The sequence below is a fragment of the Pan troglodytes genome, chromosome 6, assembly GCF_028858775.2.
Source record: "Pan troglodytes isolate AG18354 chromosome 6, NHGRI_mPanTro3-v2.0_pri, whole genome shotgun sequence".
Classification (NCBI taxonomy): domain Eukaryota; kingdom Metazoa; phylum Chordata; class Mammalia; order Primates; family Hominidae; genus Pan; species Pan troglodytes.
Window position 1 is genome coordinate 166,097,679 of NC_072404.2, and position 24,951 is coordinate 166,122,629.

Sequence of the window (24,951 nt, forward strand, 5' to 3'; positions counted from 1 at the left end):
CGGCGCCAAAGCCAGAGCAGAACGCTGGGGAGAAGGGAAGGCGGAGGGCCAGACCCCAGGCGCAGTCCGTGCCCTTCTCTCCCAAGGGGCGAGGACTCCCCGCCCGCCAGCCCGCACACACTCAGACACACTGCAAGAGTGAAAACTTCACAGTTACTTTAATCTGCACAGGTTCCGGGGAAGTCCTCTACCCCTACCCGCTCCCCTTCACCAGCCTCCCACCGACCTGGCGTCCCCAACTCAGCCCAAGGAGCTGTCAGGGATTGGAGGCGGCTGGGTCCTCCGGCAGAACACTGAGACGGGCCCCGGGGGCGGCCCGGCTCTGCCCGGGGCCGAGGCAGCGACAGCAGATGCCCGACCCCGAGGAGCCCACTCCCAGTGCGGGCTGAGGGTCAGCAGCCCCGGGAGGTGGCCCCGAGCCCCGGCGGTCGCAGGGCGGGGCCTCCGCCAGCCCCCGGAGTCCTCTGCGGCGCAGGGCTGGGCTCCAGGGCAGCGGGAAGAGGCAGGCCGGAGAGGCGGGCCTGGGCAGGCAGCAGCTCCCGCCGCGGCGCGGGGAGCAAGGTCCGGAGGGGCCGGCGACGCTGCCAAGCGCCCGCGGAGGCACTACGGGCGGTACATGGCAAAGGCCAGGAGACTGAGGAGCAGGGTGAAGCCGGCCAGGCCCAGAGTGGCGGTCAGGGGAAAGAAGGGCCGGTACTGGATCTGGCAGTACCAGAGCAGCAGCAACAGCAGGAGCAGCAGGGGCAGCAGCAGGCTGCCGATTTCCAGCCCGGAGGGGCCGGGCTCGGACCCCGGCGGGCAGGGGGGATTTGGGGGACCGACTCTCGTGGACACGTGGCAGTGGAGAACGCAGTTGGGAGGGAGGTGAAGGCTGCCCAGGGTCTGGGTGTCGTCGCCTAGCAGCTGCCCTTGGTAGATGAGTCGCACCTGCTGTTCCCGGCCGGGAAACTGGGTCCTGAGGAGAGAGGGACCTGGGTAAGAGAGCAGGCCTCAGGCAATCCTAGTCCCTGGCCCCGGAGCAGCACTCCCACCCTCCCCCTGCCCTCCACAACACACTGGCCCTGGCCTGGGAGGGGCCGTCGGCCAGGGGAACAAGTACAGTTGTGATCTGGGGCGCTCAGCGCCTCCAGTATAAAGGAGGGCTGGGTCTTAGGTGTCTCTGGGGGCCTTCTGCGACCACTCCCCCAACCCCTGTCTTTAGCATTGCTCCTGCCTCTTGACCTACTTACCTTTTCAAGGAGCCAATGGTGTCGTGGGGCCAGGCCCTGGCCACCTGCTCTGAATCATTGAGGAATTTCAGCCGTAGCACGAGGGGCTCCTGCGGGGAGTCCGGGGCTGGCGGTGTTGCTGTGAACCCCGTGCTGGGCTCTGGCTGTGCAGCTTGACCTCTGTGTCTCAGGCTGGGGGTCTCTGCCCCTGGGGCCTCCCCTCTCATGCTGTCGGTAGCTGCCATGGCTGCGCTGGGCTGGGATGGCGTTGGGGTCCCTGACGGCTGGGGCAGTGGGTCCCCGCCCTCAGCGGTGTGCGTTGAGACCCAGGCAAGGGCCAGCACCAGAAGGCAGGCAAGCACCGAGAAAAGGACGGTCACCTCATCACCCACCCCTTCAATCAGGGTCATGGCGCCTGCCTTGCCCGCCGCGCTACCGAGCTGGAGAGGCACAAAGAGCCCGTGAGGCCCGGGCCCCCTGGCCAGGAGCCCTGGAACCTCCACAGGGTCCTGCCCTCACCCCACCGCGACGCTCCCACCGTCCTCAGCCTCCGTCCCCTCACCCACCCCAGGGTACCGGCTTCTCTGCCTCCCAGTCGCCCCAAACTTGCCTCCGGGTGCCCCTTCCCATCGCCGAATCCCAAGTCCTAACTTTCTGTCATCTGAGCTCGAGGTCTTCAACCAGCTCCCAACTCACCCAAACCCTATCCCAAGGTAAGGGCCTAAGCAACGCCTCTCCTAAACTTCACCCCAACCAAACTTCACCCCCAAGCGTATCTATTCTCCTGCCCACTTCACCCCAGTGTGTCTACTCCTTCACCGACTTCACCCCAGGCTCTTCTACTCCGCTGCTAAAGTTTCTAAGAGGTGGAGGTAGAGCCTCTGTGCCCCCACCCCCGCCCCCCGCGTTACGGTTCACCTAAACCCCACCCGCGGCACAGGACTGCTTCCCAGGCTTCCCCCACAGCAAACGTCAAACTCCGCCCCTGGGCAATCTGGAGCCACCGAGCGTCACCACCCACCCAGCTCGGCCCCCTCCAGGTCCCCTCAACCCCACTCCGCGGAGGCCTAACTCCGCGCCTCCTCTGGAAGTCTCTCCAAGCCCCGCGGGCTGCCCGACCCCAGATCCCGCCCGGAATCCGAGACTTCACGTTCCCCACCCCCACCTCTCATCACCCCTCCCACCTTCCCACCCCCCGGAGCCGCAGGAGGGCACGGCGATCCCGGCCCGACCGGGGCCCTGGGCGGCGGGGTGGGCGCGGTCACGGCGCGGGGACTCACCGCCCGGCTCCCCCAGCTCCATCGCGGCCCCTCGGGCACTTCCGGGCGGGAGGCGCGGAGGTCGCAGGCACCTGAAGCACCCCTCCTTCCCCGCCGCCGCGGCCCGGGGCATTGTGGAACTTGTAGTCCGGCGCCGCGCTGTCCCCGCCCTCCGCCCTGCGGACCCACGTGTGGGGCTCCACCCGCGGTTCTCTGCGCCTGCAGATCGCGAAGGGGCTGGCGGGGGCGGTTTTGGGGGTTGTGCTACCCCCTAGAGGTTTGGGCGGCAGCAGCGTCCGCCCCCTCCCCTGCCAACAGCCAGGGCATCTATCACACCAGACACCGACGTCAGCTGGAGCACGTCAGAGCACCCGTGTTCGTGATGCAGTGTGGAAGGCTCTGAGGAACTCAGGTGGCCCCTACTCTTATGTCAGAGTGGACGCCAGAAGGCACTTTGGCCACCAAAATTAATTCTTCAGCCCAGAGCCCAATATCCATGGGCTGCCCCACCAGGCTGGCTAGGGATACCCATCCTCAGGGCTGCCCCTTTCCTTGGTCCCCTCCTCCACCTTCGGGACTCCACAGCCCCTTCAGGGCTGTGGAAGAAGCATAGACCTTGGAACCTGGCACAAATCCTGATCCCTTATCCTGTGCTTCTCAGCTATATGACCTTGGGTGGGTTATTGAATCTCTCTGAACATTAATTTCTTCCTTTCTAAAACATACCTCGTAAGTCAATCATAAGGAAGAAATTAGATGTTTTATTAAAAAGTGTAAAAACTAAGGTACATGTCACACAGTAGCTATTCGCTCACCTCCACCCAAACCTGGTCTCAGGAGTCGGGTCTTTGGTGTGTTACTGTGTGGATGGCATTGAATCCCAGGCCTGTGGATATCTGGATTTTTCCCTCTGGGCTCCTGTAGCCACAGAGATCTCACATCCTGGTTTTTACAGGCCAGTCTTGATTTAAAATAATCTATCCTAGTCTTCCCATGGTTCTTGCCTACTGTGGGAGCAAGTGGCCCAAATATTGCCTTAGGAATGTCAGTCTAGATTGATACCATACAGAACTAACCTACCTCTAGTTCCATCCCTCCTGTTCATTCATTTATTCTACTAACATATTTTTTAAAAGATGTACTATGGCCAGGCGCAGTGGCTCATGCCTGTAATCCTGGCACTTTGGGAGGCCAAGGCAGGTGGATCACTGAGTTCAGGAGTTCGAGACCAGCCTGGCCAACATGGTAAAACCCTGTCTCTACAGAAAAAAATACAAAAATTAGCTGGGCGTGGTGGCGGGCGCCTGTAATCCCAGCTACTCGGGAGGCTGAGGCAGGAGAATCATTTGAACGCGGGAGGTGGAGGTTGCAGTGAGCTGAGATCGAGTCACTGCACTCCAGCCTGGGTGACAGAGTGAGACTCCGTCTCAAAAAAAATTACACACACACACACACACACACACTATATCCCAGGCATTGTGCAAGATACTGGGAATAAAATGGTGAATCAGATCCTCTTCCTGCCCTCATGTGGCTCCATATACTAGTAGAAGAGCTAGACGTGTGAACAGCCCAACAGTGCTATAACACGTGTGTGCTAGTTGCTGGGGCAACACATTTGAGGAGCTCTTTGCTCTTAGTGTCTCTCTTGGGAGGTATACCTGGTGCTACTTCCTGCTGTCAATTCTAATTAAGCATCTAAAAGAGATGTTGGATGTTACTTTTAGAATTATACAACATCAGAACTAGGTTTTATGTTCAACCACTATATTTTGCAGATGAAACCCAGAGAGGGCACAAGATATCCTTAAGCTTATGCAGGGAGATAGAAACACAGGTTCCTCAGGAGCTTAGGAGACCCTGTGTGTTGATTAGCTTGCACCAGGTGCTTTGGAAGGTACAAGGAACTCGCGAATAGTGACTGGGTTGATTCTGGGGCTGAGTTGTGTGGGTAATCAAACAGTGGACAGCTTCATGCTGGGAAAAGATCCAGCTTGGCCAGGGAAGTGGAAGTGTGCGTAAGAAGGACGATGTGTGTCACTGATGCCCTAGGATATCTGGGGGTAGCAGATACCCTGCAACATCTCTGGCAGATTTATTGGCTGCGGCCTCTGCAAATGTCACCTCTTGTAGGTTTTAGGAAACGTGTGTGTGTTGGTGGGGGGGAGGGGGCTAACAGAACTGCAGCCCACTTTGGCAATGGGACTGCAGAGGAACTGGAACATTTCAGGGAGCTCCCTGGCCCTAGAGGGAGTGAAAGGACAGGATGGACAAGGGGTGAGGACAAGAAAAATTGAGAGCCACGTGGGCTTTGGTTGGTCCCTCCAATGGGATGAGTAGGGGAGAAAGGCATATAATATTTCATCCCTCCCTCTTCTTCCTCTATGTACCAATGGGGTCGGGTAGCATTTAGCTAATCTCCCAAGTCCGGCAGGGGGAGGGTCTTTTAGGAGAGCACTGCTGCAGCCGGCAGTGGAGAGCCTGGGCAGGGAGACAGGGAGAAAACTCCGGCAGCAGGGTGGTCTCTAGGGCTGACCTCGGAGCCTGGGGACAGGGGAGCCTATGCCGCACTGAAGGCGGGACGCTGTAAGCGAGGAGCAGCTGGGCCTGGGCGGACTCCTCGGCCAATCAGCCTCGGTCAGCAGCACCCTCAGGCGCAGGGCACTGTTTGGGCATTGCCTAGAGATCCGACACCCCGCCCAGATCAGCGCAGGGAGGCGAAAGCGACAGCCGGGCGCGGGAGGAGACCAGGGCAGCTGTCTCCTCCGCGAGGGTGGCCCTCGAGGCAATGCGGGTGGGGGCTGGTGAGGAGGCGGAAGGGCCGAGGCTGAGTGGGAGGGGCCGGGGCGCCTGGGCTGGAGCGCGCGGCTCGGGGGTGGAGGCTGCAGAGCCAGCGAGCGAGCGAGGGGCGGGGGCGCCCGGGCCGGCGCGCAGGAGGGGCGGGGGCGGCGGGGAGGGGGGCTCGGGCTGCGTGTGCCGGAGCCGGCGGGGGCGGCGGTGCGTGCGCATGACGCGGGGGGAGGGCCTGGGCCGCGCGCTCCCGGTCCCGTTGTTGTTGCCGCTGGAGGCTGCTCCCAGGCAGCGGGATCACGGCGCTGGGAAGCGCTCGGCAGCGGCGGCCACAGCGTGCGCGGCGGCGCCTCCTGGCCTCGGCCTCCGGCCCCCGGCCCCCGGCTCCATGCGCTAGCCCCGCGCCGCCAGCCCAGTAGTCCCGGCCCCGCCAGCCCCGCGCGCCCGCTCGCCGCTGCTGCCGCCGCCGCCGCCTCCGCCGCGCCGCCCCGGGCCCGCCTCGGGCCCCACGGCTCCGAAGCCATGAACTTCCAGGCGGGCGGGGGGCAGAGCCCGCAGCAGCAGCAGAGCCTGGCGGCTCCGGGGGGCGGCGGCGGCGGCGGCGGCGGCAGCGCGGGGGGCGGCGGGCAGTTCGGCGGCGCGGGGCCCGGGGCCGGGGGCGGCGGCGGCCCCTCGCAGCAGCTGGCCGGCGGGCCCCCCCAGCAGTTCGCGCTCTCCAACTCCGCGGCCATCCGGGCCGAGATCCAGCGCTTCGAGTCCGTGCATCCCAATATCTACGCCATCTACGACCTGATCGAGCGCATTGAGGATTTGGCGCTGCAGAACCAGATCCGGGAGCACGTCATCTCCATCGAGGGTGAGCGGAGCCGGGGGCTGCGGGAGCCGGGGCGCAGTGGCCTCTCCGGCGCCGGCCGAGGGCTCCACAGGCCGTGCCTGGCCATGCTCTCCCTGTCGGGGGTCCTTGCGCGCTTGAGGACCAGGCCACGAGGTTTGCCGATCTGTGTTGCAGAACCGGCGGGCAGCTTCGCCATATCTCGTTCGGGGACACTTTGGGGTTGGGGGTTTTCTGCTGACTGTGTTCCAGGGCGCGAAGGTGGTGTCGCTTGTGGGGGCCGGGACCAGATCTGTCCAGGCCTGGCCGGGGAAGGTGGGCGCGGCAGAGGGCTTCAGCTGCCGGGAGGTGGGGTCGTGACCGGGGAGGCTTCTTAGCCGCTGCCCGGGCCCTGCTCCGCAGTGGGGCGGGGGATCGGAGCCTCGCGTTAGTGGATGGCAGCCTTCCCGGGCCCAGCGCCCGCAGGCCCGGAGGGTGGCGCTCGCCGCGGCGCCCTCTCCCGACGCACACCCCCTACGCCGCGGCGGCCAAGCGGGAGCGGGCCGGGCCTGGCGCTGGGCTGAGGCTCAGCGACCGCGTGGGAGGCGCCGGCAGGTCCATCCGCGCTTTGGCCGGGTCATGAGCCTGACGGGGATCCGCGGCTCCTCGGTCTGGAGGCAGCTGCGGGGCAGCCGGGTGCTGACCGACCTCCAGGGACACCGCACCCGGAGTCGGGGACCGGAAACCCCCGGCCACTGCGCTGCCTAGCGCTTTTTTCTCTGGGCCCTTAGGCCCTGGACTTTCGACCGCTGAGGGCACAGGAAGTGGTGGCACGCTGCTGGCAGATGCCTCGCAAGCCCTGGTGTGGTGGGTGCTGGAGGCACCCGCAGGCACCCCAGTGGCATGGTGACCTTCGAGCGGGCACGGACAGATGGGCCTCACCCTGGGCCATCTGCTTCCTCCCCCAGCTCTGTTTGAAAAGGGACGCCCACCGGCAGGTGGTGGGTTTGGCCTCAGTGGAAATGCAGTGAGAGCCAAGGCCTTTTGCGATAACATGGAGTTATGGGCAGGGGCCTGTCCCTGACTTGGGCCTTAAGGTTAGGGCCCCACTCCCAGCTTCATCTGCTTGCCTGAGGTTCTGGGGGATAGTGCACCTGAACACCTCCCTTTCTGCTTTCAGAGGTCCCCATAGCCGGGGAAGAAGTATTGGGTCTGGGGGGACCCCATGTGGTGCTGGGTTCTATCTTTTGTTGTGACATGACAGTCTGACTTCCTTCTGCCTTTTCCCAACCCGTTCTTATTTCTTTCCTCTCAAGGCTGAGTTCTCTGTGAACTAATTAGGTGACAGAAAAAACTCATTAACGTGGATCTGAGTAAATGGCCTGAATCACCGCTGTGGCTGGGGACTAGGAGATGGCATTTGTGCGAGCCCTGGGCCCCAAAGACAGGAGATGACCAATTTTTCCTCTTAGATCTGAAGAGGGTGGAGGCGGGAGAGACATCGTTGCTGCAGCTTCACTGTCCTTGGAGGAAGTAAAGACATTCCTGATTTGCTCCAAGCTTACCTTCCCCCAGCTCCTTCTGGAGGGCGACAAGCCTCGTGGGCCGGCCACAGGAGGGTGGGGGCACATCTGCTTCCGAGCTTTTCCCAGAGCAGGGAGAGGTTTCCGGGCTCCCCTGGCTCCAGCTTGATGAGCAGCGACCCCTCCTCCCCAGCTCAGGGGAGCCTCTGGTTGAGCATCTTTTGTGATGTGAAGGCTGATTCCTGGGGCGCCCTTGAGTTTTTTTGCCTGATCTTAAATTTAACACAACAGGCAGAATTTCCCCTCCTAGAGCCCTCCCCTGACCGACTTCTCCATTGCGGTTTGGAAATACCCCATGGTTCCGTCTACTAGGCCTGGAAGCTCGGCCTCACCCTCGTGAAATCCCGGGAGCCGGTGTCTCATTGTCACCAGACCGACCCAGCCGCGGCTCACACATCCGTTCTCAGCCCTGCTGTTCCCACTCCTGGGCCCTGCTGCCCTGCTGCCCTGCTGTCCTTCCGTCCTTCCCTCCCCCCTGCCCAGCCTCTCCTGGCACCGTCATCTTTATCCACCTCACCCCTCTTGCGTTCCCACTTTTCTGCTGTAGGCAGTCTTCAAAAGAAAAAAAAAAACCACTCCTCCAATTTCTGCCCTATATCCTTCCTGCGATAGAACTCCTCTCCATCTGCCAAACCATATTGCTTCTGTCCTGCGAAGCGGTGTCCCCACCTTCTTTCTGCGAGGAGGGAGAGGCGCAGACTCCCTGGGCGTTTCCGAGCACAGTCTGAGGCTGGACTGAGACCCAGCCCTCCACCCCCAGCCCCAGGGCCGAACAGACCTAGGCTGTTACATAAACACAGTGTCAGCTGGGAGCCGGGTCCTGTGTTTCCTGGGGCTAAGCCTCTCCGTGGAAAGGGGCGGCAGTTCCGAGTGTATAACAAAGCCTCCCTCACTCTGTTTAGACTTCGGTGAAGGGTTTGTTTGTCCCAGCTCTGAAGGTGACGTGGGACCTGCGGTCAGGATCCATCTGGCTCTGAGGAAGTGCAGTGGGCACTTGGGCCTCCTGTAGTCTCTGCCACTCACAGTCACTTCTGACCCCGTGTCCAGGACAGGAGGAAGCAGGGGATGTTTGGCTTTCCTGTGTTTCAGGACAGGATTTGAGGAGAGGGAGACCATTTTGAAAAGTTCCTTTCCCACCAGAGGCCAAGGAAAGAGAAAACCTGCCCATTACTTGGCCTTAGGGAGTGGAAGAAGTACAGCCTTCAGCTGGGAGGGAGAGCTGGAGGGCTCACTATGTGCAGAGCCTCTGAGCCACCTTCACCTCACTAGTGGGGAAACTGAGGCTCAGAGAAGGGAGGGAGCCAAGCGGATACAGCCAGGGAGAGTATGGGCCTTCAACAGGAGCCCGCTTCCGGCTTGGCACTCACCTGCAGTGAGCGCTCCCTGACAGCTTGGGTTTCCTGGCTGAGTCCTAGAAAGAGGGATGCAGGAGAACGAGGGCCTCAGTCCAAATGGGGACACTGGGCACGTGGAGCACAGGATGTTGTACCAAGCTAGCCAGGAGCCCCAAAGCAGCCCGGGATCTTTCCAGGACCTGCTGGTCCCATTCGGTGTGTGCAGGTGAGGGCCCGGCACAGGGGAGGAGCAGGGGCTTGGGGAGGGCCTGGGATCCCTGCTGGCAGTTCCCGGGGTGGGGGGGGGGGGTGGGGCTCCCGCCTGGAAGTGGAAGTGGACCTGACTATTAGGTGTGTGTGCCATATGGCTACTATTATGTGTGCCGGAGCTGGGCTTTGTCAGCTGGGTGACTTACTCAAGTTTCTCCATTGTTTTCCCACTAGGGCTTTTTTTTTTTTTTTTTTTTTTTTTTTAAACAGTTACTTCGAGCATTCCAGCTGGCCTGGCCTGGCCAGCAGAGCGTTCTCACTGTCACCCTTACCCCACTCACTTTCATTCAGTTCACAGATTGCCTGCCCTGGGCTGTGGGCTTGGTGACATCCTAAAGGGACTAAGGTAAAGAGATGTGGGGGTTTCTTGTTTGGGTCAAGCCTCAGCTAGACAGAGAAGGGGCCACAGCTGTGACTGCAGTTGGGTGGCAGCTCAGAGGGAGCATGTGGCTGGGTACAGTGGCTCACGCCTGTAATCCCAACATTTTGGGAGACCAAGGCGGGCGGATCACGAGGTCAGGAGATCGAGACCATCCTGGTTAACATGGTGAAACCCCCGTCTCTACTAAAAATACGAAAAATTAGCCGGGCGTGCTGGCGGGCACCTGTAGTCCCAGCTACTCGGGAGGCTGAGGCAGGAGAATGGTGTGAACCTGGGAGGCAGAGCTTGCAGTGAGCTGAGATCGCACCACTGCACTCCAGCCTGGGCAACAGAGCGAGACTCCGTCTCAAAAAAAAAACAAAAACAAAACAAAACAAAACGGCATACGCCCTAGCATCCCACAGCCCTCAGCCCTTAGGCACACCTGGGGTTTTAGTGTTTGTGTCTGTTTCTGTTCGTCCTGTGGCTTGATTCTGGAGGACTGGTATGATGGTCCCCATGTTTGTGCCAGGGTGCTCTCTTGAGCTTTCCTTACTGTTCCTGGGTGGGCACTCCCTGGCCGGGCCCTGCATTCCGCCGTGGGCCCTGCTGCACCACACACTGCTGAGGTTCCCTTCAAAGACGAGGACTGGGGGGGTCTGGGATGGGTGCCGGGGACATGCATCTGGAGCCAGCCCAGGCCCCTCTGGCAATTCGTTGGTTTAGGGACTGAGTGTCTCATGGGGGCCTGGTTGCTTATGCAGGACTTTGCTCGCAAGAGTTCTAGCAATTCTGAAAAAGAGCATAACCATGTGGGTGCTAGTAGCCAGGGAAAGCTTCATTTGTTCCAGATACATTCATTTAGCTCCTACTGTGCGGCCCAGTTGCATCTAGCACAGTGAAAAGCAGACAATCAAAGGAGAGACAGGGAGAGAAGGGGCCAGAAGGTCTGGGCTTGGTGCGCCTGGAGAGAATGACTCAGCCTGTAGGAGGTGCCAGAGAGGCACTGGGAGTCCAGAAGGAGACCTAGATTTTCAGAACACCAGGGCAGGGCAAAGGTCAGAGACTTGGGAAACCTCATCACGACTTCTTTCTTCCGGGTCAGAAGCCAGAACAGGAAGACCTGTCCAGCCTGATCTCAGGCTGCATGGCCTCGTGGGAACCCCTGGTACCCTGCTCCATCCAGGGTCTCAGCTCTGGCTCTCCCCAGCAGTGGTACCCCACAGATGAAGCAGTCCTTGTCCCTATGATGCCACCTGGCAATCTTCCTGTATCATTTATTTCCTTCCTCAAACGTGTGCCAGGCCTGGGGGTCAGGAGGATTCCCACATAGAGGAAACAGGATGATGAAGATAACGGAGGCAGGAGAACATAGTGTGGCTCTCGGAACGGCAAGTTGGACTCTGCAGCTCGGGTGTTGAGTTGTAGGAGATGGGTGGGTGAGGTGGGCAGGACCCTGGTGAAGGAGTATTTCATGCTTTCTCCAGTATTTATTTCCACCCTGCCGTGTTCCTAGAAACCACAGGAGTTGGTGCGTCATTCTGCGAAAGACGGGCGTCACAAGGGTTTAAGCCTTTGAGAAGGCTTGAGCCACGCCAGCATCCACACCGCTCGTTTGTGCTTGTGAGCCCCCTACCAGCTGTCAGTGCGTCCCTGGCCCAGAAGTGGAGGGAACGAGGTACGCTTCTTGGAAAGCAGGTGTAGCCTGGGAGAGCCAAGGCTGGGGGGAGACAGACACCCCCGTAAGAACTCCCATGTCCGTGTGTGGCATTGCCTAAACATCCACCTGTTGTGTTAGTTTCTTTTTAATATGCAGGTAACTGGAAATTAGTTTAATCTGATGCTTTCCTCCTGACCCCTAGCTGACTTAAACCATTGCAGGCCAAGTGGTAAGGGAGCTTATTTTGGAGCGCAGAGTTGAGGTAGGGAAATGGGGTGAGCCCAGCCACGTGCTTTGAGGGCGCAGAGATTGGGTGGTGCATGTTCCACCCGTGAATGTCCTTCCCTCTGCCAGGCTCACTGCTGGGGGTCGGAATGAGGCTTTGCAACACTTTGCATCTCATAGTTTATTTTCCCAGAGGAGGGTCTTTTTTGGATTTGCAAGTATTTCCATTTCACAAGTGAGACAGCCTAGGACCTAGATTAAGTAACTTTCCTGAAGCCACGCAGTGAGGGGAGGAAGCAGGGATTTTCTCTGGTTCTCCAACTCCAGGTCTCTGTGGTTTGCCTTGCATGTATGGGCTGAATAAGTGTTGTTGGCCACACCACATCAGCCCTTAAAAGCTGCTTCTACAGGAAACTTTATGGGAGTCAAATGGACCAGAGTTTAACTCTTGGAAGCCTTTAGAATATAATTTTAGGGTGAATTAGGCCTCCTGCTCCCTACTATAATTTTCTTCTGCTCCCCACTATAATTTTCTTCTGGACGTCTTCAATCCCCAACTGAATTGAATGGTGGCTCTCTGAGGCGTCTGTCTCCCATGGGTAGCACGGATGTAGCGTACAATAGAGAGATGCTTGCTCAAGAAACATATATATGTACGTATGTATTATATGTATGTATATGTGTGTGTATATATATTTTTGGAGACAGGGTCTCCCTCTGTTGTCCAGGCTGCAGTGCAGTGGTGCAGTCCTAGCTCACTGTAGCCTCAAAATCTTGGGCTCAAGCGATCTTCCACCTCAGTCTCCCAGGTAGCAGAGACTGCAAATATGCACCAGCACACCCAGCTAATTTTTTCATTCTTTGTAGAGATGGGGTCTTGCTATGTTGTTTGGCCTGGTCTTGAACTCCTGGACTCAAGCAGTTTTTCCACCTCGGCCTCCCAAGGTGCTGGGATTACAGGCATGAGCCACCACGTCCGTGCCCAAATATGTATTTAATTTAAATTTCATTTTAATGTGTTTAAGGGATGAAAGTAAATACATGCTTGTTAAAAGCCATTCAAATGTAGAAGTAGGAAGGTGGCTGCCCGGCCTCCCCTCTCCTGGGAGGATCTGTGGTGAGCAGTCGGATGTGCATCCTTCTGGTCTTTTTTCTATTAACGACTCTTTGCTGGATTTGCTGTTACTAGGCTTTCGCAGCAAACGTGGGATTGTTGTGGAAAATGCTTTGCTGGGAGAAGGGGAGCCGGAGATTCACAAAAGGAGGCTCCCGTGTTCATTTGCGTATTTGGCAGCTCCTAGGCTGGGAGTCAGGATACCTGGGTTCCCGTCCCTGCTCTGCCACTAACTGGCTGTGAGAGCTGGGGCAAGTCTGCTCTGGGTGCGTCTTCTGAGAGTCACATTCTGGTTGTCTATGCAGCTAGGGGTGACCCTGGCGTGAGTATCTGGAACAGGCCAGGCTTGGCTCCCTGGCCAGGGGTCTTGTCTGTCAAGTGAGCACCTGAGCTGGGGTCCCTGAGATCTGTTCTGAGGCTGCCTCTGTCATGCAGCACTTTTGAGATGCGCCCCCTTGGAGCCCTCCAGGAGCTGAGAATCAGAAGAGATCCCGTGGGGAGAGGTGAGATTTTCTGTGCCTCTGTTTCCTTACCTGAGATGGGTCATAACAAAGCTCCGCCGCTTGGTAGTGCTGAGGATTGAGACCCCCAATGCGGTGTGCTTAGAACAGTGCCTAGCGTGTCATAAGCACAGGTGAAATATCAGGCATTATTCTGAAAGGTGGCAGGGTATCCTGTGTAAGGGAATGCTGTTTATTATGTGCCGCCTTGTACGCTTGTCTCGTTATTGCTTTTGGACAAATTTTCAGAAGAAAATGGTCAGAGTCTGGGGTCGGCACATTTTTAGGACGTTTGCGGCACTCTGGCACCCTGCCCTCCAGAAAGGCCATTTGATTTTCAGGCATAGAGACAGCCTGGAGTTCCCTGCCCCACTTCCCCGGCACCCCTTCTTCATCTGATACGTAAGAAAAAAAAAAAAGACTAAATGACTCTCGTTGTTTTACTTTGTTTGACTTTGATTAGTAGTTGATCACTAGCTATTTCATTATTGGATTCACTTTGACTATTAGTGAGAGTCGATATTAAAACATTTTTGAGGGGTCATTTGCATTTTGTTCATTCTGTACATATCCTTTATTCACTTTACTTTTGGTTTGTTCCTCTTTTTCTTTTTTCTTTTTGTAAAAATGGGGTCTCACTATGTTGCCCAGGCTGGTTGTAAACTCCTGGCCTCAAGTGATCTTCCCGTCTCACCTCCCAAAGTGCTGGCATTTCAGGTGTGAGCCACCATGCCTGGCCTCCCCTCCCTTCCTCCCTCCCTTCCCTCCTTCCCTCTGTCCCTCCCTTCCTCCCTTCCTTCCTTCCTTCCTTCCTTCCTTCCTTCCTTCCTTCCTTCCTCAGAATATTGGTCTGTCACCCAGACTGGAGTGTAGTGACGCGATCGTAGCTCACTGCAACTTCAAATTCCTAAGCTCAAGCAATCCTCCCACCTCAGCCTCTTGAGTAGCTGGGACTCAGGCATGTATCACCACATCTGGCTAATAATTTTTAAAATTGTCTTGTAGAGTCAGGGTCTGTGTTGCCCAGGCTGGTCTCAAACTCTTGGCCTCAAGTGATCCTCCGGCCTCCACCTCCCAATGTTACTTTTTCTTATTGAGCTGAAGACCGTTTTAATCTCTTTTAATGTAGGTTTTTCTACAACGTACATTTCTCTGTTTGCTGCAAGTCAGGCACTGTCTGAGTTCCCATAGTCAGCACTTCGGCCTCAATGTGCCCTGAGCTGAGCAGACAGTGCCATCCTCTGGGCCACCCAGGAGGCTGAGGCTGGCTGTGCCCGCTCCATACCGTAGCCCCAGATGGCTGTACCTTAGGGCTTTGTGCCTGTTCCTTTTCTGCCAGAACCCCTCCTTACCGCCGTAGGGGTGCCTGCCTACAGCAGCTTCCCTTTAGCCTTTTCAGTTTGGTGTTTTGATGGCTTGCAAACCTGAAACCCCAGCGCCTGGAGTGGGATCAAAGCCTGTCACAGGGGCAGAGGGAGGACCGAAAAGTCTAGACCCCTCCAGGGATCTCTGCTCTGCTTCTGCTGGGATCCCCACCCCTTCCTGGGCCTGGGTTTTTCCAGGCACTGGTGGATGGCACTTCTGTGCCTGGAGGAGGTTTTGGTTAAAGATGCTCTAAATGTCTTGTCCAATCACAGTTGTACAAAAAAAAAAAAAAAAAAAAAAAGATACCAGAAAGGCAAGCCCCAGAGCCTTTGTTTGAGAAGAGTTGGGATGTTTTGGAGGCTTTCCATCACTCTGAGGCAGTACCCCCTGCCCCCCTGCCACCCCATTATTACTTCTAGATTGTTCTGGATGGTTCTATATTGGGCGATGTGGAATGAAGCCTGGCCTTCATTTCTTCTCTCAGGGCCTGAATAGAATAGAGGTTAAGCACCTGGGCTCTGGAGCCAGGCTGCCTAGATTTGAGTCCCAGACCTACCACTTGGGAGCTGTGTGACCTCGGGTGAGTTCCTTAACCCCTCTGTGTCTTAGCTTTGCCATTGGTAAAACATGGGCATCCGTTTCATGGTGTGGGCGTGAGAAGCAAATCAGTTAACGTCTGCAGAGCTTTTAGAGCAGCAGCCGCCCTGAGGATGTGCGTGCTGGGTGGCGACTGTCTCATTACTTGTCTCAGAGGCTCAGCTGTCATCACCGCCTGCGTGGGGATGCATGAGGTGAGGGCTGCGTGAGATCACAGGAATGACCATTTCCGGACCCGAGCCTGAGAGCGGGGGTGGCAGAGTGTGGGGTACGTTGGTTTAGCTCATCCAGGCCCAGGGGAAGGGACCTGAGGGGGCAGGGCTGTCACAGGGCCTGCACGTTCCCGTGAACACCCAGGGGCATCTTCGATGTTTTGCCTGTTGTTTTTTTCTCTGATTCAGCACTGTGCAGTAGACATGGGCGAGTCACACGTGTGAACTTAAATTTTCTTTTCTTTTTTTTTTTTGAGGAGGAGTCTCGCTCTGTCGCCCAGGCTGGAGTGCAGTGGCGCGATCTCGGCTCACTGCAACCTCTGCCTCCCAGGTTCACGCCATTCTCCTGCCACAGCCTCCCGAGTAGCTGGGACTACAGGTGCCCACCACCACGCCCGGCTTATTTTTTGTATTTTTAGTAGAGACGAGGGTTCACCGCGTTAGCCAAGGTAGTCTCGATCTCCTGACCTCGTGATCCACCCGCCTCAGCCTCCTAAAGTGCTGGGATTACAGGCATGAGCCACTGCGCCTGGCCTAAATTTTCTTTTCTTTTCTTTTTTTTAACGAGACAGAGTCTTGCTTTGTTTCCCAGGCTGGAGTGCAGTGGTATGATCTCAGCTCACTGCAACCTCTGCCTCCCGAGTTCAAGCAATTCTCGTGCCTCAGCCTCCCAAGTAGCTGGGATTACAGGCACATGCCACCATGTCTGGCTAATTTTTGTATTTTTTGTAGAGACGGGGTTTTACCATGTTGGCCAGGCTGGTCTTAAACTCTTGAGCTCAAGTGACCTGCCTGCCTCAGCCTCCCAAAGTGCTGGGATTACAGATGCGAGCCACCGTGCCTGGATTATTTTAAATTTTCTTTTTTTTTTGGAGATGGAGTCTCACTCTGTCATCCATGCTGGAATGCAGTGGCATGATCTCGGCTCACTGCAACCTCTGCCTCCCCAGTTCAAGTGATTCTCTTGCCTCAGCCTCCTGAGTAGCTGGGATTACAAGCATGCACCACCACGCCTGGCTAACTTTTATATTTTTGGTAGAGATGGGGTTTCACCATGTTGGCCAGGGTGGTCTTGAACTCCTGACCTCAAGTGATCTGCCTACGTTGGCCTCCCAAAGTGCTGGGATTACAGGCATGAGTGAGCCACGGCGCCTGGCCTGATTTTCAATTTTCAAGTAACCATATTAAAAAGATTTTTTTAAAGTGAGATTAATTTTAATATATTTTATTTAACCCAGTATATTCAAAATTGTATAAGTTCTTATGTTGCTATAAAGAGACACCTGAGGCTGGATAATTTGTAAAGAAAAGAAGTTTAGGTCGAGCACTGTGGCTCACACCTGTAATCCCAGCACTTTGGGAAGCCGAGGCAGGTGGATCACCTGAGGTCAGGAGTTTGAGATCAGCCTGGCCAACATGGTGAAACCCGGCCTCTACTAAAAAATAGAAAAATTAGCCAGGCCTGGTGGTGGGCACCTGTAATTCCAGATACTCAGGAGGCTGGGGCAGGAGAATCACTTGAACCCAGAAGGCGGAGGTTGCAGTGAGCTGAGATTATGCCTGGGCGACAGAGTGAGACTCTGTCTCAAAAAAAAAAAAAAAAGAAAAAGAAAAGAGGTTTAATTGGCTGACAGTTCAGCAGGTTGTGCAGGAAGGTGGTGCTAGCATCTGCTGTGCTTCCGGGGAGGCCTCAGGGAGCTTTTACTGGTGGCAGAAGGCAAAGCAGGAATAGGAAGTCACATGGTGGAAGTGGGAGCGACAGGGAGGGCGCTACACTCTTCAACAGCCACAGTGGGGACAGCACTCATGAGGGACCTGGCCCCATGACCCAAACACCCTCCCACCAGGCCCCACCTCTAACACTGGGGATCACATTTCAACATGAGATTTGGAGGAGACACACATCCAGACCATATCAAAAATATTCTCATTTCAGCATGAAATCTATTAATATATAAATATCTATTAATAAGATATTTTTATGTTCTTCTGTTCATACCACGTCTTCACACTCCACTTGGTATTGACACCCAGCGCCTCCGCATGGGACTGGCCATGTTTGCAGTGCTCCCTGGCCATACCAGGCCAGTGGCTATGGTGTTGAAGAATAGCTCTGATTTATAGCCTATAAGATAACAAATGGGACCAAGCGCGGTGGCTCACACCTGTAATCCCAGCACTTTGGGAGGCCGAGGCAGGCAGATCAGTTGAGGTCAGGAGTTCAAGACCAGCCTGGCCAACATGACGAAACCCTGTCTCTACAAAAAATAGGAAAATTAGCCAGGCATGGTGGCGCATGCCTCCAGTCCCAGCTACTCCAGAAGCTGAGGCAGGAGAATTGCTTGAACCTGGGAGGCAGAGGTTGCAGTGAGCTGAGATTGCACCACTGCACTTCAGCTTGGGCGACAGAGGGAGACCCTGGCACACACACACACATACAAACACACACATATACACAAAGATAACACATGGGACTGGGTGCCACTTTGGGAGGCCAAGGTGGGCAGATCACTTGAGACCAACCTGGGCAATATAGTGAGACGCTGTCTCTACAAAAAAAAATTAAAAAATTAGCCAGGTGTGGTGGCGTGCACCTATAGTCCCAGCTACTCAGGAGGCTGAGGTGAGAGGACTGCTTGAACCCAGAGTCAAGGCTGCAGTGAGCCGTGATCGCACCACTACACTCCAGCCTGGGCGACAGAGCAAGACCAGTCTGTTTAAAAATAAATAAATAACAAATGCCTGTTGGTTGTAAAAATTGAATACTGAAGTGTATCCTCTTTGATTCAATTTTCTTTTTTTTTTTTTTTTTTTTGAGACAGTCTTGCTGTGTCACCCAGGCTGGAGTGCAGTGGTGCAGTCTTGGCTCACTAACAACCTCCACCTCCTTGGTTCAATCAATTCCCCTGCCTTAGCCTCCCGAGTAGCTGGGATTACAGGTGCATGCCACCACAGCCGGCTAATTTTTTTGTATTTTTAGTAGAGACGGGGTTTCACCATGTTGGCCAGACTGGTCTTGAACTCCTGACCACAGGCAGACCACTCGCCTTGGCCTCCCAAAGCGCTGGGATTATAGGTGTGAGCCATCTATTCAACTTTTCAAAAGATTATATTAAAAATTCAGGGCTGGGCACGGTGGCTCACGCCTGTAACCCCAGCACTTTGGGAGGCCGAGGCAGGCGGATCACGAGGTCAGGAGATCGAGACCATCCTGGCTAACACAGTGAAACCCCGTCTCTACTAAAAATACAAAAAATTAGCCGGGCGTGGTGGCGGGCGCCTGTAGTCCCAGCTACTCGGGAGGCTGAGGCAGGAGAATGGCGTGAACCCGGGAGGCGGAGCTTGCAGTGAGCCGAGATCACGCCACTGCACTCCAGCCTGGGCGACAGAGTGAGACTCCATCTCAAAAAAAAAAAAATCAGAATCATGTGCCCTTCTCAGTCACATAACAAATACTTCTTTGTCGAGCACCCACCTAGGCTGTGGTGATTGACAGCAGACAAATCCATTTAAAAGTCTTGCTGAATTCACAGTAGTCTTTTGTCCCTGTGTGTTTTCTTAAAACCTAGAAGTACAACTATTGTTGTGTGTGGTGGGTGACAAAGTGTGTTCATGTTAAGGGGCACTCGTGTGCCCACCTTGGGTCCTGTGCCAGGTGGGAGGGTGGAGCCCAGGCCCTGCTCTTATGAGATGAAGTGCATGTGGGCCCGGGGACTGGCACCGGGACCGGGCCGCTGGCCGCTGTCAGTCAGCATCTTGGCCACCTGCTAGGGGCTTCCCTCGGGACCGTGGGTCAGAGGCCTCAGTCAGCAAAGCCACAGTCTTTCCTCACCCCATCCTGGCATTTTAGGCAGGGGCCATTTTTGTAAGGTTTTTTTTGTTTGTTTGTTTGTGTTTGTCCCATACTAAGTAATATATGTAATAGCAGAAAGTTTGTAAACACACACGGACTCTTGGAAACTGTGTTGCACAGAGGGAAGCTCCCTGTCTCTCCGCCCACTTCCTGGCTGAGAAACAGGGAGAGCCCCCACCCTGGAAATGAGGTGCTCATGGACTGTGCCGGGAAGAGCCCGCGGTGCTGCAGCAGTCAGTGACGGATCCCTTCCTACCCGCTCTTGTGAATGTCGGGAAGGACCCGGGGCTTTGTGGGAGCCTGAGGACAGGCTGCAGGGGGCAGCCCCTGCCTGCAGTGCGCCCTTTGTGGCGTCTCAGATGGGGTGTCCCGAGCCCAACTCCGAGAGGGTCTTGTGAGGATTTTGTGCTCCCCCAGTTGCGGTGCTGTTTTGGAGGGAGATGCCGTCCTGAACCCATGTTACTAGATTCTCATCACATCCCGGGCTGGTTGTGGAGCACCAAGAACCCTCCTGGCTTCCATGCCTGGGAGAGGCTTGGTGTGAGGTGCCACCTGAGCCTGCTGTGTGCCCTGCACTTCTCTGTGTGGGTCCTGAGCCGTACAGCAGCCCCTAAGAGATGTGTCGCGTTCCGCTTCACATGGGAAGGCTGCTGTCTCTCCCAGCAGCTACGCCAGCGTCGGGCTTGCTCAGCAAGCTGCGGTGTAAACGTGGCTATCGAGTAATTAGCACCCTTATAAAAACAAAATTAAGGCCGGGCCGGGCACAGTGGTTCACACCTGTAGTCCCAGCACTTTGGGAGGCCAAGGCAGGAGGATCGCTTGAGTCCAGGAGTTCAAGACCAGCATAGGCAACACAGTGAGACCTCATCTCTACAAAAAAACAAAAATAAATACATAAATTAGCTGGGTGTGGTGGTGCACACCTGTAGTCCCAGCTACTCGGCTGAGGTGCGAGGATCGCCTGAGCCCAGGAGGTTGAGGCTGCAGTGAGCTGAGATTGCACCACTGCATTCTAGCCTGGAAGACAGAGTGAGACACTGTCTCAAAAAATAATAACCAAATAATAATAATAAATAGACCTGGCTCTGTCAGGACTCCTTGCCCCCATCACAGGACCCTGCCTGGCCGACTCTGCTCTCCCTGCAGCCCTGGCCTGGTGGGTGGGTGCCTGTCCCACCTGTAGCCCCCCATGGAGCTCAGCTGGTTCCAACCACCTTCAGGTCCCCCATGGCCTGGAGCAGCCGCCACCTCCCCCGCTGGCACGCGTCAATGCTGGCGTCCGCATCACTCACCACCTCCCTGATGGATGTTGAGCCCTGAGCCCAAGTGGAACTGCCCAGCCACCCCCGGGTCCCCAGCCCAGCACCAGGCCCGGCCCCATGAGTGCTTGAGCCACCAGGGAGCCTCCTTACTTCTGTAGTGGGTCCACAGGGCCCCTCCTGGGCTGGTGGGGGAATGGCTGTCAGGCAGGCACTTGAGGAAGCAGCTTGCAGGGACCCGTGCATTGCCATCTCCTCCTGGGCTGGAGGGGACAGGCCATTATGGTGGCTGGATGGTCTCCTTCTGAGGCGGGTGTATCCTGACTCATGCCCTCCCTGTTGGCAGGGATATCAGGATCAGGTCTGTGTAGGAGCCTCTTGCCTGGGTTCCTAAAGGTCTCAAGCTGCTGGCACTCATCAGGGGTGCCCAGGTGGCTGGGAAGAGGCTGGTGGGGCATTGAGTGCCCTCGAGGGATGGAAGCCAGGACTCAGGAGACTGTGGGAAACTCGGTGTCCTGCCCGTGAGCAAAGCCCCAGAGTGTGGGCGCCTCCCTCCCTGTGCCCACCACAGCCAAGAGGCCACAGTCCCATAGGCCTGGCTGAGACACACGCCTGGGTAGCAGTACAGAGGCTGGGAGGAAGTGAGCAGGGAACCTGGCCTCTGCCGCAGAGGAGGGGCCCAGGATAGGCCGAACCTCCCAGGGAGCCAGTTCAACGGGGCAGGAAGCCAGGGTCTCGGGAGGCCGGGAGAGAATCATCTCCCACCCCAGGCCTCGGGGTGAGAGAGAATCTGCCTCCCGTCCCTCTGTTCCTGGAAGGCAAAGGTGGGCCGGTGCGCCTGGGTGAGGGGAGCCATGCGGGGGTGAGGGCTGGCAGAGGTGAGCTCTGAACCTGGGGGCAGTGGTGCCATGAGCCCTTCCTTCCCAGGTGACCCCAAAACTTGAGCAAGGGTAAAATAAAGCAGAGGTGCAGATGACAGCCTGCTTAGGCTGGGAGTGGGGCGTGTGGGTGTACCTCGAGGTGCAGTCCCTTTGCTCTGAGTGGGAGACGGGCCTGGCACCAAGGGAAAATCAGCTGACTGAAAAGCAAAGCATCTCGACTCAGGAGCATCCTCAGAGCATGTGCTGAGGGTGGCGAGCAGGTTTCTGTGCAGTGGCCTGGGGCACGAGGACAGCGGCCCAGAGCTCCGGTGAGCCTGCAGCCCAGTAGGTACCGCTAGACATGGCTTCACCGCAGTAGTGCTTTTATTATTAAAATCACTGGCGTAGTATGTTTTCAAACTACTCAAACGCGCCACCCCACACTCCAGCACTTTGTGTTTGTGCTGCAAATGTCACAAGATTGACAGCTTCTGCTGTGGGTGACAGGAGTTACAGGTTCTAAGCCAGGGACAGCAGGACCAGATCTGCTATCTCAGAAAGAATGGTAGTGTGGTTGCTCACGCAAGTAATCCCAGCACTTTGAGAAGCCAAGGCAGGAGGATCACTTGAGCCTAAAAGAGTTCAAGACCAGCCTAGGCAACATAGTGATACCTCGTCTCTACAAAAAAAAAAAAAAAAAAATTTCTTTTTTTTTTGAGACAGGGTCTCGCTCTGTGGCTCAGGCTGGAGCGCAGTGTCATGGTGTGATCTCAGCTCACTGCAACCTCTGCATCCCAGGCTCAGGTGATCCTCCCACCTCAGCCTCCCAAGTAGCCAGGACTGCAGACATACACCATCACACCCAGCTAATTTTTCTATTTTTAGTAGAGACGAAGTTTCTCCACGTTGCCCAGGCTGGTCTCGAACTCCTGGGCTCAAGCAATCTCCCTCAGCCTCCCAAAGTGCTGGGATTACAGGCATGAGCCACCTCACCCAGCCTCTACAAAAAATTTTTAAAAATTAGCCAGGTGTGGTGTTACACACCTGTAGTATCAGCCACATGGGAGGCTGCTGCAGTTACATAAGCTATGATTGTGCTACTGCACTCCAGCTTGGACTATATTTAGGAAGACCTTGCCTCTGAAAAAACACACACAAGAAAGAATGCCTTTCTCTTAGTTCTCATACTGTGCCAGGCACTGTCTGTGTGCTTACGTGCCCTTCTCGTATTCCTGCAATTTTTGGAGCATCCCTACAGGGTAGTATTAACCCCATTTTGCAGATGAGGAAACTGAGGTACACAGATGTAAAGGAAATGGCCCAAGGCTGCTCATTCAAATCGTGGAGACAGGACCTGTACCCAGGAAATCTGGCTTTGGAGCCTGTGCTGCCACCTTTATGCACAGGGAGAAAGATAAGACCTTTAAAAACAGAGCAGAAATTTAGAAGAATGTTGTCTAATCTTGGGATGAGAGATCCTCTTAAGCGGACAGAAAACCCAGAATTTATAGAGGAACAAACTGACAGATTCCCCCCACCCCCAGCTTTTTATTTTGAAAAATGACAGCATTTAAAAATGTGATCATTATTAACATTTTATCGCATTTGCTGGCTCTCTGTCACTGTCTCATGCTCACATATGTTTTTTCAGCAGTTGTAGACACACTGACACATCTTCCCAAGCTCTTCAGCAGGCATCTCCTGAGGACAGGCACGTCATTCTACACAACCGTTACACCAGAATAGCACCCGGGAAGGTCAGAGGAGCTCCCTGATATTTAGTAGCTGACCCATAACCACACTTCCCCAGCGATGCCTGAAAGGTCTTACAGAGCTTTTTTTGTTTTCCTAGATAAGGATGAAACAGGATCCAATGTGATACCTTTTCCCCCATGACATGGACTTATTGTAGGGCCAGGACCCATTTTCCTGTAGAAGGCCCGAGTCCTGGAACCGTGACGTGGGCTGGCTGGCGCTGGGTGTTTTCTGTCTTGTTCCTTTCTCCCTTGTGGGGTCTTTGAACTGAACTGTGATCTGGAAGCTCAGCAGGAACACCCGGTTCCTCCACGGGACCACAGCCTTAGTGCCGTGGGGGGGCGTGAGGACTGGGTCTCTCCAATGTGAAGGTTCATTTCCTCCCTCTGTAATTAGTAAGTAGTCTGTAGGGGTGATCATTCCACACGCTCGAAATAAACTGCCCCGCACAACTGTTCACCTGATGGTTTTAGCGTCCATCAATGATCTTTGCCTGAGTTGGTGATATCGGGATTGTCAACGTGGCCGTAAACCCGACAATCTTTCTGTATTAGCCAGTGTTCTGTTAAGAGCAGCATCTCCCCACTCTTATCTTTAGTGTCGCCCTTGTGTCATGGATTTTGTTGTTCAAGTGTTATAACCAGTGACAAAACTAGCAGAAATGTAATTACATTTCTGGGTCATAAAGCAGGAGGACCTGCTTGCAGTGCACATGTGCCGGATACATGCTTTGCGTGCCCGCTATACGGAGAGCTCCTGCAGATTAAGAAAACGATTTGAAAAACCCAAGAGAAAAACAGGCCAAAAGAAAAGAAAGACAGGCAAAGAGTAGGATCAAGACAAATGAAAGAAGAGAAAATGCTTTGTGTTGCTGATGAACATGAAAAGGCGCAACCTCACTAGTAATCAGGGGTGTGCCCATCAGAAGCGCCAGGGACTGGTTCCCCGGTTGGAAGAGCAGACTGCTGGTGCACAGGGTGCACCGACATCCCCACCCACGGCTGGTGGAGAGCAGGAGAAGGGATTGCTACGACCAACCTGGAAAAGTAACGGCGTTATCCATTCACATGAAGCATTCACATGCCTCGGGAAGAACACACCATAGGCACACAGGTATTGATTACCGCCTTGCTTGTAGTAGCTAAAAAAGAAGGAAGTGACGTGACTGTCCCTCAGCAGGGGAAGGGTTGAAGAACGGACAGAACATTCATACTGTGAGGTGCTATGAAGCCAGGCCACCGGAGCAAGCTAGAGCCAACCCAGAGGCCTGGGGAGGGCCCCAGGTGCCCCTGGCTGGGCGGTTTGGTGTGAACTGCAGCGTGAGCAGGAGCTGGGAAGACAGTCACTCAGGACGCATCCGTGTTAAGGAGAGGGAAGAGGGCATGCGGCCAAAACAGTGGTTTTCTGAGCATGTTGTGAATGTTTTCTTACCCTGAAATAAAATTTAAAAAAGATTGGCATAGTGCACATTTATACTAGTCACAGCCTGTTTTCTTCCTTTGTATCCCCTCAGAGTCTGACTCAGAAAATTTTCCTCTCCTCATTCCAAGGGGGAACAGTCTTCTGTTTCTTTTTACAAAGTAATATATCGTCTGTAAACATTTCAGAAAACAGGGTGATGTACACTTACTGCAGAAAAACATAAAAGAAGCAAAAGAAGTCACCAGTAATTCTAACCAGAGGCAGGCAGCCACGGTCACCATTTTGTCATTATTTTGATATTTTCTTGCATTTTTTATACAGGTCCATATAATTTTGTTACATACAAATTTGTATCTGACTTTTTAAACAATCAAGTATTATGCCAGTCATGGTGGCTCACACCTGTAATCCCAGCACTTTGGGAGGCTGAGGTGGAAGGATCACTTGAGGCCAAGAGTTTGAGACCACTCTGGGCAACATAGGGAAACCCCCTCTCTACAAAAAAAAAAAAAG

The 24,951-nt window shown here is 55.3% G+C and overlaps 2 protein-coding genes across 10 annotated transcripts in view; one reads left to right on the forward strand and one right to left on the reverse strand.

The window, feature by feature from the left end:
- Window positions 1-139: 139 nt before the first annotated feature.
- TMUB1 (transmembrane and ubiquitin like domain containing 1) lies at window positions 140-2,803 on the reverse strand. Of its 2 annotated transcripts, none has more exons than XM_003318917.5 (3): window positions 2,489-2,803; window positions 1,230-1,648; window positions 140-955 (listed from the first exon to the last, which is right to left on the reverse strand). In XM_003318917.5, the coding sequence occupies exons 2-3, from the start codon at window positions 1,616-1,618 to the stop codon at window positions 604-606; spliced, it is 741 nt and encodes a 246-aa protein (XP_003318965.1). In that variant the 5' UTR covers window positions 1,619-1,648; window positions 2,489-2,803; the 3' UTR covers window positions 140-603. The 2 variants fall into 2 exon arrangements, with proteins under 2 accessions (XP_003318965.1, XP_003951243.1); XM_003951194.6 differs by lacking the exon at window positions 2,489-2,803 and adding an exon at window positions 1,819-2,356.
- Window positions 2,804-4,941: 2,138 nt separating this feature from the next.
- AGAP3 (ArfGAP with GTPase domain, ankyrin repeat and PH domain 3) overlaps window positions 4,942-24,951 on the forward strand; it is a 58,819-nt gene continuing 38,809 nt past the window's right edge. Inside the window, exons 1-2 of one of the 8 annotated variants that reach the window (XM_063815843.1) lie at window positions 5,450-6,113; window positions 11,133-11,294. In XM_063815843.1, coding sequence (XP_063671913.1) covers window positions 5,780-6,113; window positions 11,133-11,294 — 496 coding nt within the window. In that variant the 5' untranslated portion in view covers window positions 5,450-5,779. Of the gene's footprint in view, window positions 5,105-5,449; window positions 6,114-11,132; window positions 11,295-24,951 lie in introns of those variants that run through there. The other 7 variants (XM_063815844.1, XM_063815845.1, XM_054655340.2 and 4 more) reach the window with 7 other exon arrangements.